The following is an 18,904-nucleotide window of genomic DNA, read 5'->3' as shown; positions in this document are numbered from 1 at the left end:
GAAATGATAAATATTTACGATAGCTGGTATTAGGTCTCAGTTGGACGAAGAGAGCTTCCTGGTGATTTGAGTTTTAGTATTTTCCTTACCACGGTGTTGTCACCGCGTATTTACGCTTACATCAAGAGTATTATAACCGCATTGCCAATTAGCTGTCAACGTCATTCAACACATGTACACTATTTGAGGACAGCATCATTTGACTTTTTTCTACGTGACATTGGCAAAATTGTCTGTGCTCATTTAGCACTATTGAAAGCCATTAACCCTGAAGAAGAAGAAGAATATAATTTTGATGGATTGAAGTTTCTGGTAACTTCTTACAATGATCAGAAAAAAATCTGACTTTCTCCGTCAATACACATAGCGACTAAAACTCGATTGATTCGGTTTAGGGTCGATTGCCCGATCGATATAGAAGCCCTTTTTTCAATCGCCCGTCAAACTTAACAAAAAAATATCATAAACATACAAAAATAGCCCGTTACATATTTATTACTTTATGTAGATCTATAGATAATTTCGAGGGTACTAATTAGTGGAGTCGATCAATATTCAGATTTTTATTAAGTGGCTACGTTACTTATCATCGCATTTACGACTTTTAATTTTAAAAGAGATCACTATTTAAATATCTCTTTTCACAATTATCGCGATATTTGCAGAAGGTCATTAAAATCTACGAATCTAGTTCTTCTTGCCTACGATGGGTTCTGTAAAAATTTGAGTTTTAAAGTTAAAAATTTTGGTACATGAAATGGCATTTGTAGCGGTCGTAATAGTAACACATGTTTTATAAAAGTTTCACTAAGTGCTACATTTCGGAATGTAGAGCCCTTTTCCAGGCAGATATTTGTTCAGTCAATATCAAATTTTAGCAATAGACTTCCACATATATAGGTACGGAACCCCAAAACCCATTAAAATGGCGAGCCGTTGACGATACTTCACACGTCGCCGCAGGCTGAACTGAATCTACAGAAAAAAAAATTAATTAGATTGCACGACTATATCAACAATTATTTAAAAAATAAAACCTGATTATTTATTACGCTTACAGCAGCCATTTTATAAATATTATCTATATATAAAATCTATAGAATAATATTCTAGGTATAAAAATGTATTAATACTAAAAATCTTTAAATATATCACACGTAGTTACTTGTCACTTCGTTGGGCGGCACATCAAAGAATTCTTTCGGTTCGGTAGTCGAGTGTTTCATGATTGCCTTTTTATCTCACGAAGGCACTGATCAATGCGACATCTGTAAATGACTGTCGTTAGTAACATAACCGATGTTTGGGTTGCTAGTGATTTGTTACCGTATGTAAATTGTAATAAATTATTTTTCGATAATAGAAATGCGTTGCGTTTTGTTTATAAAGATTTTTTGTTAATTGTTTAAACGATTGTGTAAAACATTTTCTGTATTAAAAGTTATATTTAATATCATTAGTAATATATTACAAATATTTTTCTTTATTAATAAATCCGAAATTAAGAAAATACGCTATGAAAGACAAAGCAGGACAAATTTTAAAAAAAATATTTGATTTTAAAATATATAATATTTCGCATTTATTATCACTTTGTTTATTTTATTATTATATATATTTTAATAATTTTTAGAAGCACCGAAGTAATAATCAATTTACTGTACTTATCGTATTCATAAGTTTCTCTTATATACTGGTTCATAATAACATATACTACTGGTCGCCCAGTCGACAAATTTCGCCCATAATTAATTTAAATTATAAGTTTGAACATAATTAAGGTTCTGTTATCAAAGACTAAACTTCTAAAATAAAAAACAAAAGAGTATATATGCGTGTGTGTGTCAAATTCATGGTAGTGTGTGTAATACATTTTTTAATGCTTTACAGTATTCTTGATGTGTAATTTTAAAGAAATATTCTTAGGCATTCTGCACTCCTTCTCGATATAAATTTCATACTCCTCCGCCCGTGTAATTTTAATAATATTAATATATAGATATCACGCACGAATCCGCACGCCATGCGCCGTCATAAGAAGAACATCTTGTGCGTGGCTATTCGCAGTCATCCGCTATGTTCATACTGAAAAAGGCTATCATAAATCAAATAGATATTAAGAAATCAAACAAATATACCTACAGGACACTTATACAAAATACATTTCTAAATTGAAATTATTAACATTATTATAAACAGAGCTTAACAGCACAGTTAAGTTATATACGAAACGATAACGAACGCGGCACGTTTGTTTCACTAAAGAGATCCGATCGGACACCGCATCGATAATTCCAATGCAGCTGTCGGCGGAAATGGTCTATATGTGTATATAAAAATATTGCTAATGTTAAGGTTGATTTCATATGATACGATTGTTTTTAAAATACAATGGATTTTATGTTTAAGTTTATATTCAAAAACAGGCCTTACTTGAATTAGTAGTGACATTAGCGTAATTTATAAATTTAATATTATAGTCTTTTGTCGAAAAGGAATTATTTTAAATGAAAAAAAATAAAAATAAAATCGTTTACTTAAATTAAAATAAGAAATTTGAATTGATTTAATCAAAAGTAAAAAAAAAATTGTTTCGTACTTTTTTTAATTTGCTTTATAACGCACATCAGAGTTGTCATAAAATATTTATAATTCTATTTTTAAATTAAAAATAATAAAAACAAAAGAGATATTTTATACGTGCGCAAGCCGCCTAAAGAGAAAACAACACTCTAACCGGCATCTGTTGATACTGAAACGATACTAACCATAGATAGAAATATGGAACTTAGTTATTCAAAATCTGAACAGTAATCAATTTGCACGTAATACTCTGCCAGTCAACGGAGATACTATCAAATTGACATTAGATCCATATACAGAATTCCGTGCAAGCAATCATTAAAAATATTTCTACCAATGATAACAAACAACTATCCTTTGATCTGGTACGAACTCCGCTAATTAATCGTAACCATCTAGAGAATCATGCGGAATATTTATCACACAAACCAGCTTATGATTATTATTATTATCATTTTTTTGTTAAAGTAAACGAAAGTCTGAGACACAGAAATCATATTTTTTTTCAAAGCCTAATTAAAACTGATCTATACCAAACACAGAGACTGCAATAAACATAAATTGTCTAGACTCACATAACAACGTTTTTACGGCTGTCAATAAATTGGTTCATTAAATTTTTCGCTTTGATTGGATCATGTCTTAATGGTGAACATTTGAACGGATTTTAATCTTTCGTCTGATTCATCGGCTCAGCGCCATCGTTTTACTTTTAAGGAAACTTGACTTTTTGTTCTGAGTCGATCAACATTTTTACGAAAGACATTTTGATGGTAGAATATTTAAAACTGGCATAACCTTTAGCTTAAATTCAAAGTATCTCATTAATGTACAATTTTTAAGTAGCGTAAATTGTTGCAGATTCGCCGTTAGACCTTTCCACTTCCTTACTGTCCAGAGTACTTTTACCGATTTCACCTCCTTCGGGCCCAGAAGACGAACACAAATCCGTATCTGGTGATTCATTGACATCGTCATCTGCCGGGTCATCGAATGAACTACTAGAAATGACACCTAAAATCCAAAGAAGACCTGCAAAATCTGAGCGTGCCTTATTACCTTGCGAAGTTTGCGGGAAGGCTTTTGACAGGCCATCATTATTGAAACGGCATATGAGAACTCACACAGGTAGGCGGCCTTCATTTAAATAATCATTTATCTGGAATGTACCAAGATGTAAATAAATACTTTTCAATATGTCTGAACTAAAAATCAGCTTTCCAATTTAATAGTATAATAATAAGCTGTATTTTCACAAAATTTTAATTATTAGTTTATTTTTTGTAGGTGAAAAACCTCATGTATGTATGGTGTGTAACAAAGGCTTTAGCACATCGAGTAGTCTCAACACACACAGACGAATACACTCAGGAGAAAAGCCTCACCAGTGTCAGCACTGTGGGAAAAGGTTTACGGCCAGTTCGAACCTTTATTATCATCGTATGACACATATCAAGGTAAGGTTCTTCACATTTCTTTTTACAAAAGTTGTTATGCAACAACTTTAACAACAGTTTTGTTCATTATTTAACATTCAATATATTTTTTAATCGATACAAAATAAGTTTTAATTATTATTTGGTAATAAAAATTGTGACTAACTCAGCATTTAAAAAATATAATATATTTAACTGGTTTTTATTTTTTTCCCTTTAAACTGGAATTATGTAATTTTTTAAAGTAAGAAAAAGTTTCTAGTTGTTTTCGTCATGTGCATTAAGGTGAAAAAGTCGTCTCCTCATAATATTCGTGAGAATATCATAACACGTAGATTACTCAACTGTATTTTTGTTTTAAATATATTTAGTGTATATAATGTCATTATTTATTTAGTTACTAGTTGTAAAACAAAGCTATTGAATTGGTACACATTTTTAATGAAAAATAATAAAAAAAAAATTACAAAAGTTACGGAAGTTTAACATAACAAAGTAACTTGCACTTTGTGAGTCAACAAATGAATTGCTGCATTTTAATAATTACAGGATGAATGATGTTCGATATATAAATATTTCATTTAACGCTTTTATCTCAATCACGGAAAATTACATTCTGCTACACAATTGATTTGCGAAACCTTATAAAAACTTGTTATCCTTCTTAAGACAATAGCTGATGTTATTACAGTTTTTTTTCTATTGATAATTCACATATTTCTTATCAAGTATATCCTTTTGCGTTATTGCATCTAATTGTACTGTGTCATTATGAAAAAGGGTATAAGTGCGCGATTATTAGTCAGTATCATTAGTTATCATTGTCGCTTCAGCCTGTAATATCCCACTACTGGGCATATGCCTCTTTCCCCATGTAGGAGGATCAGAGCTTAATCCACCTCGCTACTCCAATGCGGGTTGGCAGATATTAGTTATCATTATTTTAATTATATTTATTTTCCATTTATACAAAATCAACCCATTATTTGGAACTACTCATAAAATTTTATAATACTATATTTGATTTTTGTTTTGTCGTCGGTCTTCCCAATTAAAAATATTATTATGATTTTCAATGACAAAAAATTTTACCATTATTAAATATTATGTATATAGGTATATACGAATTGTTTAAAAGATCGTTTAACTTTTAAAAATATATATAAATCGTAATTAAATTATAATTTTTTTATTATTATTATTTTGTCATTGTTCTGTAGTTCACATAATCTGATCTCGAAAATTATCTTTAAAATATACAATTAATATGCTCATAAACGATGATAATTACGTACAAAATCATCGTACGAGTCGGTAAAGGTTGATGCATATTACATGGTGATGTTACCGTGCTCACTTCCCATAACGCCCCTTGAGTTTTTACTTATTTAACTATGACCTCATGTGTCCACCATTTAAGAAAATCACACAACGTCGTATATCGCTTGCAGGGTTGCTTCACAACTATTATTTTCCTTATGTCACGTTTCATTTTTACGAAGAACTTCCATTTATGATTAAGAGAAATCTATATTATCTAGTATAAAATGTAGGGGTTGCAAGTTGCTAAATTTGTACACTAGCTTAAAAAGTTACACTAGCTTCATCAGTAACAAATACCTACCCCACAACTAACTATTAAAGATCAATACTAATTAGAAAAATACTTCGCAAATATATACACACTGATTTAATTTTAAATATAAATTAATAAACTTTGAAGATACATGACATAAATACATATAAATTATGATAGCCAAGAACTATGGTACAGATAGAAATATTTAAAAAGGGTAAATTATATCCGATTTTTTTTAGGCATAATTATATCATTTCAATTCTCAAATCTACTAATATTTTCGAACGTTTTCTTAACATATAAAAACAAAAAATTCCCATTGCTTGAGTTTGTTTTCTTGTGTTATAAAATTTTTAATCGAATAAACATTTTTTTAAAAACAATTTTTAAATATAAATATTATAAAGTCTGAACTTCTTAATGTTTGTGTTTTTTTTTTTTTTTTTTGTCACAACAAACACTTTCGTATTTCAATTACGACAGAACAGCCCTAGTTTCTTAAGGTGCACCTGCGGTCACAGGTAGTTGCGAAGACGGAGGGCCAATAAATTACCGGGTCAGGTCATCGTGGGAAATATAGTGGGCAAGGAGTGTGACGCATTGAGAAATTGTGGATTTATGCGGGTGACCACTGGATCTATTGTTTCTACTAACTTCTAATGGATTGAATGTTTTTAAAAAAATTTAAATTTCAGTCAAAAATGAAAAATAACTTTATTTAAATAGGCTTCAAAATTACCTTCGAATCGTCATTTTACAAATTAAATTATTAATTATGGGTAAAACGGAAGCTATCACCTATTCAAAAGAATCTACATATTCTGCAGAAAGGAATCGTTAAGAAATTTCGCAGATATTCAATTGTTTATTAATTTAAAATTGGAAAAAAAACCTTATAAGAAACAGCGTCACAAAATTGACACATCTTTATCATTAATATATTCCTGCACCGAATAACAAATAATCGTCATGTTTTATTTTAGTCGCCTTTTGTAACTCAATTTCGATTTTAAATTTTTATTATTCTTTTTAATTTTGTAACTGAGATATGGTACAGCAGGAATTATTCTGCTTAAAATCTAGATTAGGCCGACTGGTTAAATATCGTGCTTGAGGACCTAGTTCTAAAAAAAATTCGAGCACATTAAGAGATATTTGCTTAATTTCAAATTTTTAAATTTACCTTCATTTCAAATTAAAATCATCACTTACGTAAATCATACGTAGATTTTGCAAGAAAAATCTGAGATTTTTATACATTTCAATTCATATTTCGCTGAAATCATAAACATTGTATTGAAATAAAAAAAAAAATACAATAGCCTCGTATCAAAAGTCCGAAATAATTTCCCATGAACTCAAGGAACCGTGTCGTACAAGACGATATTGAAGACGTCGCGGCCAACGGACCGAGACTTCACACGCTCGTATGAGAACTTACAATATGAGATGACCAAACTATGGTTTTCGTCACCCACCATGATTTTATAAAGAAATAGATCGAACTGGAATTATACACCTGATATTAGTAATAATCTACATTTTCTTTAAAAATCTTGTAAAAAAAATAAGTAAGGAAAAAAATCAAGTGTGTTAAGTGTTTGTGTCATGATGATCAGTTCTGCATTTCATTTTGAAAGTCATAAATATCGTTCTAAATCCGTTCAATACTGGTTCATTATCTTCCTCCACTGATAAATCAGACATTCTCTCAAGAGGGATCTTTCAACTGTCACCGAGATCTTACAAGACAGTACCGGGTTAGTTAACTATTGACAGGTCCAATAATAAAGCATCCACAATGGATGTGAATGATGAACAATGGGGTGTAGGTAGTACAGGACATATATATGTGGTAGCTCTTACCATTGTTGTTCTTGAGAATTATTTGGTTCTCGAATCGATTTTATAAACATTGATAGCTTATTCTAAATGCAATATTTTTTATTAAATGGATATTTAAATAAAAATTTACGGTGGTTCATTTTGTTTTAATATTTGTATTGTTAAATTTTAAGTGTTGCTATTTGAAAACAATTGCTTAGGTACAAAATGTTGTGAATTTCAAGTTTGGTATATCAGTTTACCGCATCTTTGCATGTCGCCATAACTTGACACGTTTCTCTCGTTAGAGGTTCGTTATTTGTTAGTTGTCCGTACGTCTGTCACTCTGCACATCCGTTGTCTTTAAAATTGGTGTCGCAATAGTCGTAATTTGGTAGACGTCGCCAAATATTATATGTTTCGTTTTCTACTTGTATAGATATGGTTCCTTTGAAAACGTATCATTATATTTATTGTACCTAAATCAATGAAATAAAATGAGCATGTTTTAAGGTCCCAAAATTTCCATCGCCAGTATTTTCTAAATATTATCCAAACATTTAAGAATTTCTTATAGAATGGAACCCATTCTATTGTAATATATAAATAAAACAGTTTCAGACGTTTCCTAAATGAGTAAAAAGTTTAATTCTTTTTCTTAACGGTCTTATTATACTGAACCTGCCTTTTATGTACATAAAATAAACCTTAGTGTACATGTTATATCCGTTAAAGAATTCTTCCTCATCAGTCGACACCATATTGTTTTTATAATCTCCGTACACTGCTGTCTTCTGCACCTGCCTGTAAAGGGCTTTAAAGCAAGCTTTACCGTATTGTTAATTACCTTTCGACGAAAACATATTTTAGGACAGTAAAACCTCTTTTATCACCTGTTATTATTATTTTTATTAAAATATTTAATGATCAATGAACGATCTATATAACTACTGGATGCACGTAGCTATTGTATCTTCTGTATTTATTTCTAGTAAAAGCAATGTACTATAGATTAGTTATTGGATTTTTTTTATAATTAGGATTACGGTTTTCAAACAGTAAAGAAATATTTCAAATAAGACAGCGATATATTACTAGTTTATAATTATTAAATGAAATTATACCCGATAATTATACCAGTTTTGTAGCTACTACTAACTTTTCTTACCTCTTTTAGCTGACAAATTATATAATTTCACAGACATTTTCAATCTTAATTTACTCTCAATCAGGCCCAATTAAGATTGTGTAAACATTTTTTTACGACAAACCGAATCATCAGAGCCACATTAAAACTACTAGTGACCATTACACGTAACGGATATTGATTATTTACGATATCGGTATCATTTTAAGTATAAATAAATATCTATTTGAAGAAATCAACGACAAAATTAAGTAGACTGATCTACAACAGGAAGTCAATCAACAAATTTATTGACTTTCCATTTGATAGTCACCGACGCTTGTTACCGCCTTATTGTAACTTGTTCTTAAACTATATTATATGGCTCTTTTGGTATCTCAATTGCCCTTAATATCTGTTGAATATTTTATCTACGTTTCGATTCGGACTTGGTTATTACGTATACTTGCGTCTGTTTACATTTTTAAATTTGAAGATTTAAATATAAAACATGCGTTTTGTATTTTGAAATTATAACTACAAAATAACAGCGGTCTGAAATAGTTTTCAAAGGTTCTGCTGGCCTCAACTACTTAATAGGTTATGGCTCTTATCCACTACGCTGTTACTAAGTAACTATATTAATTGACAATTTTCCTATGACAAACAAATTTAATTTTTCAGAGTTCGATGAGTTGCGTTGTCGCCATGGTATGGTGAGGAGACCGATAAAGACAAACTCTGAGAACTGTAACAAATATTTAATATTTGTTACAGTTCTCAGAGTGTCCACTTGAAAACAAATGTCCACTTTGGACTGACCTGCGAACGCGGAATGTTAAGGATTTTTCGTCTTCATCACAAAGGCCGTTTCTAACTAGCCATATCTAATTTTGTCAATATTAATACGTATAATACAAGTAACATGTTTCACTTCAACATTCGACCTACAAAAAAATATTTTGAATCAATTCTCAATTAATTATTTTCTAACATGATTAATACATTGCGACTGTAGTGTGTGTGCGCTGTTTCTACATCGATAATGATTAGTTTGACGGCTTCAGTTGATAGTTACATGGAAACGGATATAATTCTTGATTTTATTGCTCTTGTGATTATAAATGACAAAAATGAACTTCTTAAAATTTTCTATTATAAATGAGTGGCCATTTATAAACTTTTGATTGATAATATTGAAATAGAAGAAAACAAAAGGGTTTTATATTTTAATAATTTAATTAATATTTTAATCCTAAATGATTGAATAAAATTAAAGAATTTCTAATTTTGTGTTAATTGTTTGTGTGGTTGTAAATAGGCCTTCAAGAAATGTTAATTTATTTTTGTTTAAACTATCTGCTTAAAAATATTGTTTACACAAAAATGCTTGTAATTTTTTTCGTTTTAAAAATAGGTTATTATTTTTCTTTTTTATAACATTGATATACTTAGTACAGACAATAGCCTAAGGTTACTCCAGTGTTTATCAACTATATTTATCAATGAAATATGTAGTTTTTCATTCTCATCAATCTACTCTACGTTATATTTACTTTTTGTTTATTATCAATATCGCGTGAACATCTGCATATAACTCGTCGTTACAATTAGCTTGATTTACAAATAATAGCGGGTAGCGTGCTACGGACAATTTCAATTCATTTTCATCAAGTGAGACGCAATATCATTTCTTGTGCGCTAAAGGTGCGATCACGATTTATATGAATTTTATGTTAATATCATAAATGCAATATTTCGTGATACAATTTTTATTATTAAATAATTATTTACAAATGTTTTAATTACAACATTAATAAGCTATCTTTTTAATATTCAGTTGTTCACTACAATAGCTGCACCCTGTCATTGCAAACGCGTTATTAAAAAAAAATCTACAACGTTCCTAGGTAAATGGGCTACCTAACACAAAATATATTTTTTTTTTCAATTCCAACCATTAGTTCCTAAGATTACAAATAAAGAAATGCATTTTTAATTTTTATAATTTCAGTTTAGATTAATCTAATTATATGTGAGACATTAATCTTGTGATCAAGGATGATAAGGCCAAGTTTTAACGGAAATTGAAAAGTAAATCCGTGTGTATGGATGTCGTCTAAATTTTCTTAACAAAAGGTGCATTCTTCAAAACATCTTGATGACAAAATCTCATGTACAGTTTTGAAATTAAATAGTAAATAAGCATTTTTTATGCAGAATTTTTATCGATGTAGAATTTTAGTTAGCAAACAATAATATAAAAAATAATTAGAATGAAATAATGTAACAAAGTATGGAATCAGTCTCCCCATTATCATGGCGATTGAAACATTGCCGAAATATAAGGACCTAAACAAAATAATAAACGTGGTAAGCACCCGAACAAATATAAATTTAAATATGAAAAGTGATCGCGTTAGCTTAAAATAGTATATTCAAGTATAGAACTCTGGCGTATAGAGCGTTAGTCGTTAAAAGCCAGTAAGAAATTACTAACATCCAATTTAACTTAATTCGAATTTGCTTACAATAGATTTTTCTGTTGATCTTTATCAATCGACATGATTGTGAGCGATTGAGCGTAACACACACAACAATTACATTGTAATTAGATTATTATCGTATCCGTATTCCCAGATTACTTGAGTTTTTGATAAATATACTCTCTTTTATGGTATTTTATTTATTTATTTATTTATTTATTTATTTATTCTTAGTGTACACCGAAATACAGACACATATAAAGAAAGATACATACAAGATGTACAAAGGCGATCTTATCGCTAAATAGCGATTTCTTCCAGATAACCTTTGGGTACTGGACACGATACAGTAGCAGCGGTTAGAAGTGTGCACAAATTAAGGAGGAAAAATCAATAATAAATAAATAAAAACTACGATATGATAGACTTACATAATTATTAAAGAAAAAGAAAACATATAAATATGCACATAAACATAAAAACATATAAATGGTATTTTTTTTTTTACGTTTGTTTTAATACATATGTATATTTTGCATTACTCTATTTGTTTGAATATGGAAGAGGTTTATTTATATATAGAAATAAAAATATATAATTATAAAAATCATAATATGAAAGGAGTCATATTATTATATTCAGTAATAATTGTTCTATATGCATGTGATGTAATTTGTTACCTACTATTGCGAACAACTGGCGTGCACGCGATCATTGACAATACCATCATTACTGATATCCGTTTATTGAAGAGTCATTAAAAATTATTGTGAAAAAATTAATGATCGATTAAAGATTAAATTCTTTTTAGATGGTAATTTTATTGTTGACACTAAGTTACACAGTCACGCTTATACAGAATCTGTTGATAATTATAAAATTTACATTACATTTACTACCGTGTTATTATGTAAGTCAGAAGACTTGAATTGTTTGAACATGTTAATATTAGATGTTAAATTAATTGTAAAATAATTGTTATGGATATGTTAAGATTTTTATCAAATATTCTTATATATTTGCGTTAACTGAGCGATGTAATAATTATGATTTTATATACTCTGTGTCTAGCAAAACACAGACAAAACTGTAAAGAAAGTCTTGTTTAGGTTAATTGATTTACAAAACATTGAACTTGAAGAACCGTTCATAAATTTATTTCTTTTATTCCATAGAATTCAATAGTATTAATAATTTTACTTTATATATTATTTACACAACACTAACACATATATTTCCTAAAATATTTTTACTGCCATGTGTAATACTTGTTGTTGTAAGTTAGTAAGATAAAAAGAAATTATTTTCAACTAAATAAATAATTATGTACTAAGATATCTGAAAAAACAACCAATCTCAAAGAAGATGATCATCTTGATATTATCAGTAGCGGCACGGTACAATGAATATTAATACGTGGTCCGCTAAATACAGCATGATACACGTGATCATAACTTATATTATCCGAATCATAAAGTTTAAATTCCTTTATCAAAGTTTCTATTTCGAATTTTTCACATCAGTAAAAGTGATTTAGAATATTTTTATTGCAATCAATTTTGTTATTAGGCATACGGACTAAACTTAAGGTTTAAATTAGATTTGCGAATTGTAAGAATTCAGCACTTGTTAAATGTCGTCGGACAGTTGACTTTTTAAATTCCTGAATATGCTTTAGATACTCAAAAACTAAAGCCTTCTATCCCGTACAATAAGATGTTAATATGTGAATAGTGATGTTTTACTGCATGCCCATTATTAGGACGATATATAACCTATAATTCAAGTTCACAGATTTCAACGTGAGACTCTGGTGCGGGTTCTTTGTACAAATAGAGGTTTAATTTGTCATAAAAATGCTGCGGTAGTTATCTTGCGAATAACACGTATTCTATACTACAGGTACTGATGTTTTCTGGGACTACCTTCAAAAAAGATAAAACTTGACATTTTAATGCAATATATAAAAAAATCCTTTACCTCTCAAAACGTACATACTATTACTGATTCTTTAGAAGCTTAGTATTTGAACATAATACAACTAATAGCATAAATTATACAAATGTAAAATATCAAAGAAAATAACATTGATATAATAAGGTCAGTTACCTACCAGTGGTGTTTTAATAGAATTTGATGAACCGCAGTGATTAGTGATTGAGTTAGTAGAATATAAAAATCGTCTAAAATATAAGATTTTAATTTTTAATTTTAATCAAATTTTACCCTTTGTTACACCGTCTGTATTTTAATTACTATATCTATTCACTATATTTTATTATTTACTCAAAATTCTTTTTGATTTTGTTAATTTAAAATGTAAATATTAAAAATATGTTCCAAAATAAATTAAAACAACATACCTATCAATAAAAACCAATACACTTAATACATCAAAAGGCGATCTTTCATTCCGAATAACTCTAATACTGGTATAGATTGAATCACTACATCACACAATCAATCATATTTTATCGTCCTTTTGCTGCTTGCGCTGATTAAATAATTTGAACGATGTGACATTATGAAACGACTTATGTTTGAGGTGTGTTCACACATAACGAAATTAAAGGTATAAGATAATTGGAATATCCAAAGCTACATTAACACAAAATGTTTTATTGTTGTTTATATCTTTAGCAGCGAGTTCGTATGTAAAATCAAATAAAACATAGAAATAAAAGAAAACAGTTCTTTGTAATTCATATTGAGGATTCAATCCAGTTCATTTTGAGTACTTATTATCATAACTTTATCTAAAATCTAAATTTAAAAAAGGTGCAATAAAAACTTTGTTTTTTGAATAAACGAAAATTCGTTATTTAATCGATGTTGTACGTTATATGATAAAAAAGTTATACTGCTACTATTTCACTCATGCGGCAGGGGGAGGATATCAAATAATTAAATGTATACTACATTTTTAATGCGGTTAATTTTCTTTGTATCGAATGAGTGTTTACTATTACTATTAAAACAGGTAACAATTTAAAAAAATGTCTTTTTTATTATACAATTCACTTCTAAAAGTTTATTTTCAGTAGAGTTAAATAAAATACATGTAACAATATTATTTAATAACTAACATCGCAAAAAGAAAGATATTTGGAAAGTAAAAAAATATTGTTTCACGTTGTACTAACACATTGTGGTCATAATGTGTTTCTGATGACGCTTTTTGGTGACTTCTGATTTTGTACACATAAAATGGGTGCAAACATGGATGAACATATAAAACCTAAATCACAAAAATAAAACTTAATGAACTTGCTAATATGGCACCATGGTCTTAATTCTTATCCAGGTATAGCGCTGAATTTAAATTAATCTTATCAGTCGCACATGGCCAGTCTCAATCGCGGCTTGATTGGAAAGGTGCGATATTTCTTGTTTGCCTTTTTTATTTTTAATACTGTGTATATAGATTATATAGATTTCATAATTTTAATTCTCTAAAATCATTAATTAAAATTATGTCCAGAGGTTTGTTATAGTTTCATCGTCGTTAAACGTTTCTATTTACGACATTAAATAATTAAAATGAAAATAAGCAACTCCTGCATCGACTACTTAGTTCTACTAAACTATTTTCGTTCATGAAAGCTGCTGTATAATTACCAGTGGCTGCATTAAAATTTTCTAGCCATAAACCTGTGCATCAGGCCCTTTGCATAGCTGGTCATAACACCGCTATCAGAAGATATATGAGGGTCCAATTAATATGCACCTTGTCTCACATCGGATTTAGCCGACAGAAAATTGATTAATTGAACTCTCTATAATTGGGATATGGTAATTAATTAGAGAGTATTGTGGGTTCGGATAAGGGCCATACAATTTAATGAGACCTCTTTGATGTTTATGTCCCTCTAGTTTAAAGTATTACTGCAACAAATTTTACCCGTTTCGTGTAACAAATTACATTCGTTAGTAACTTTACAATCGTTCTATAAACGTGATTACCTATTTTAACCATCGCTGAAAAATTCAATGAAGCCTTTAATTCCGAGGTACATCAAACTTATCTTCATTAGGAGAAGGTATATCCTGATTCCCGAGAATAAGCCCTAACGAGCAATACCGAAACCTAATAGGTCCTGCACGCACGTTACGGGGATCGATTTATTTAGTTAAATTAAGCGAGGTGCATCGCATTTGCATTCAATTTCCATAACGCAGCGCAGGCGTATCAGTTGGCCATACGTCACTGTTCGGACGAGATACGGCCGCTGAATGGATCGTGATCGAACGAGCGATTTAGCTATCGGGTGGAACGATATTATATCGATTTCGTTTTGAATATTAATGATTTTTAAGATTAAGGCTAATTTTAAGTTTTTATTTTTCAATATCAACTTCTTGATTTAATTTAGACGACGTCAAATCAATATTTTTTCCTTACTTCTTAATTTATTTTATCGTATTCAATATCTTCTTAATCAATTTTGCTGATAGATGTTACACTTTAAATTGAAGTAGTCGCATCGTTTTACACATAAATTTATTCTTTATTTTATTTAAAAAATGTTAGAGTAGTTTTCTGAGTTTGACGCGTATCAGTGTTTATCGAAACCACAAAAATGTATCGTCTGTTCATTATCCTTGCACGCATGAACCGACCAGTTTTTTTTAGTCCGTGATTTATCCAACGGAAATTGTCAGACAACTAATGGCTCTTTGTTTATTGATTTATACATTGCAATATTCGGTAGCAAGAAAGGTCGAAATAATATCAGATCTCATTTTTTGCGTCTCTGATTGAGCCACTGGGGATCCGCTAACCCGACCTTAATAAAATATTGTTTTGATCCCCAATAAATAGGTTCTAAAAATGCATTTTGATTCGGACGTCTTATAGTAATTATAGTTTTTTATTAGGTGTATATTGTGGGCGGGCCAGCGAAAATTGAATGGGAGGGAACAGTCCTAGCGTCAAATTTGATTTTGATATCGGATACGACTTGATTAAGAATCTCATTAGATGTGGTCACAGGAAATAAGAAACTGTTCTATTGAAATGGTTCAGTAATTAGCAGCAGATTTGATCTCTGATTATTGCGTATTTTATATTAAATCCTGTAATTTAAGTATTGTCGTTACATTAGAAGATTTTAATCGATTACTTTTAAAATATTCAAGTGTCTTGTTTATTTTAAAATTGTCTTCATTTTTTTATTTTTGTAGTGAATTTCAATTTTCGAGCAATTTTTTTTTATAATTACGCACAGTTGTATCAGACATGCCATGAGGAGATAAATGGTAGTTGTTCTGGAAGATTTATGTGGCACTTAAATAAAAAATAAGGAAAGAAAAACAAAAAAGAGATAGAAAATTTTCGCGAGAATCGTGTGTACAATTCAGTCAAAACTTTTATTGATTAATGTAAATAAAACCTAAAAAATAAATAAAGAACATAAAGTAGAACGCTGTAGGTCGTTAAAAATAGTAAAAATATTAAAACTTCCTTTTAAAGTACACGTTAAACTGACAAGCATTTCAAAGTTATTCCATTAAAGCTACAGATGTGATGTGTAATGACGCTCAGTCGAGAGCCGGGAAGCCACAACGAAATGACGATATGGTTTATTCAATTACTTCTGTCCGTGTTAAGTATCTATCTTTTACGGGTAATCAGTGACTTGCTTTATGGTAAACATTCTGGCGGTTGACAATTTGGAAACATCAATATTAGTGACAGAGGAATGTAATTTTGACTGGCCTTAATGTTTCGACATTTTGCATCTTTTACGTATGAGATATTTTTGTTTTATTAAAAACTATTTTGGTACAAATTGTCAGTTTAATTAATTTATTTTAAAAATCGAATGTTGCATTATATTTGATAAGCATTTTTTGTCAATAAAACAGTACGCAGTTTTATGATACTGTCGAGTGAATTGATCAAGCAAAGACTCGAAACAAGGCAAAGGCTTCCATTATAAATTCATTTGCACGCTCTTCGCTCGATGTGCACCGTCATGACTTTAATTATATTGAAGATGATGATGATTATTAGCCGTTTTATTGTCTTCCAACATTGATTTTATTTTCTTTTTCTGGTCATTACCTTCGGGAATGAGTCTTATGGCTGTACGTTTACTGCGATGAATTGTAGTTTTATTTTTGGATTAAACTCTTTGAGCAGCCAGAAATGGATTAAATTTAATTTGTTTTAAGGATATCTATTCATTGACTATTGTTTATTTTACATTTAGTACTGCATATGAATTCATTTGTTCTCTTCTCGTAATTATTTTTCAATTATTCAGCAGTCAAATAATGATATTTAAATTATAAATTCTTTTAAAATGTTTACATATTAGAAACATAAATATAGCTAGTACACACACATCTACTACACAATTAGTATAATCAATATCAAAAATGTAAGTGCTATTCACCTTGTTGTATGAGATCTTACACAAACACTGCATAAAAATGTTTCTTCAACAGGAGAAGCCTCACAAGTGCAGTCTCTGCTCGAAGTCATTCCCAACGCCTGGAGATCTCAAGTCACATATGTATGTACACAGCGGATCGTGGCCATACAAATGTCACATCTGTTCTAGAGGATTCTCGAAACACACGAATCTAAAGAATCATCTGTTTTTGCATACTGGTAAGAATGCTATCATGTTTAGCCGATTATGTCTTAAATGAGTAACACCAATTCTAGATGTCATATGAATCGACATTATGCTAATTTTAAATATTATATTGACATCCTGCATTAATATTGTCATTTTTCTCACGATTTGACATAACTATGTTAATTTAGAATTAACGTCATTCAAATATAATTTACATTTCATCCTTTTCAAATTTATTTTTCATTTTTATTTCAATTTTTTTTAAATCTTTAGTTGATACTTTGTACACCCATACTAAATTTATTGTATTTTTTTACAGCAAAGCACCAACGAAACAATGCAAGAGACGCCACTTGAAGGGGGTAGTTTAAAAAAAATCAAACGAACATTCATACAAAATTATTTAAATATATAGAATTATAAAAAGTGTGATATTAGATATTAATTAGTTTTAAGTGTTAAATTATTCAGATAGATATATTTTATAGTTCATTACAAGTATATATTATAAATTTAATGTTTAAGGAAAACATTGAACATAAGTTCGATATCGTACCCTTAGTTTCAAAACGCAAACTTTCACGTTAAAAATGTTACGAAAAGTGCGCTATGCGCGTTTCTTTTGTTTTAAAACTAATTGGGGTTCTTATAGATTATTTATATTACGAATTAATTAAGCCATGTATTATTGTATCAATGGAGCAATAACGCAACTATACATATATATGTAATTATATAACTAAGCACAAGTGAAATCGTTTGATGGGTAAATTTATTTTGAATTAAATTGAAAATGTTTCAAAATATAGCTCAGTATACTGACCTACGCACATCAGAATCCTGATTTTGAATGACAAATTGATTAAAGGCAATATTGAACTAGGATAACAACGTTAATAGAATTTTGAAGACCTTAGATAAGTATATTTAGTATTGGTATAAATAACCCTAAATATAAAATGAACATTTAAAATACTGTCTAAGTGTCATGGAGATAGTAACTATTGCGTCATTAGTCAGTGTATTAAGTGATATTTGGGTGAACATAGTAATTGCTGACAATGATTATTTAAGTTTATATAATCATATTATTTTATAATACGTAGTGTGTTCATTTCATTTTGTAAATATATTTCCCGCCTTCCTAAATTAAATAAAATGTAAATAAAATTTAGTTGTATTAAATACTACATAGAATTATGTAGAAATATTTTACACATATTGTACTTACATTATGTATGTATATTCTTAGTGTAAACTCCGTCCAAAATAAATTCAAA

The 18,904-nt window shown here is 29.4% G+C and overlaps 1 protein-coding gene across 1 annotated transcript in view; it reads left to right on the top strand.

Annotated features, from left to right (window-relative positions):
• Positions 1 to 17,981, top strand: part of LOC123655964 (zinc finger protein 177-like) — a 71,816-nt gene extending 53,835 nt beyond the window's left edge. The window contains exons 4-7 of the mRNA XM_045591700.1: positions 3,445 to 3,711; positions 3,871 to 4,040; positions 17,488 to 17,653; positions 17,944 to 17,981. Of these exons, the coding sequence (XP_045447656.1) occupies positions 3,445 to 3,711; positions 3,871 to 4,040; positions 17,488 to 17,653; positions 17,944 to 17,981 (641 nt within the window). The remainder of the gene's footprint in view (positions 1 to 3,444; positions 3,712 to 3,870; positions 4,041 to 17,487; positions 17,654 to 17,943) is intronic.
• Positions 17,982 to 18,904: the final 923 nt, after the last annotated feature.

This window comes from Melitaea cinxia, chromosome 8 (genome assembly GCF_905220565.1).
Source record: "Melitaea cinxia chromosome 8, ilMelCinx1.1, whole genome shotgun sequence".
Classification (NCBI taxonomy): domain Eukaryota; kingdom Metazoa; phylum Arthropoda; class Insecta; order Lepidoptera; family Nymphalidae; genus Melitaea; species Melitaea cinxia.
The sequence above is the reverse complement of the archived record's forward strand: the minus strand, read 5'-3'. Positions and strand labels throughout refer to the sequence as shown.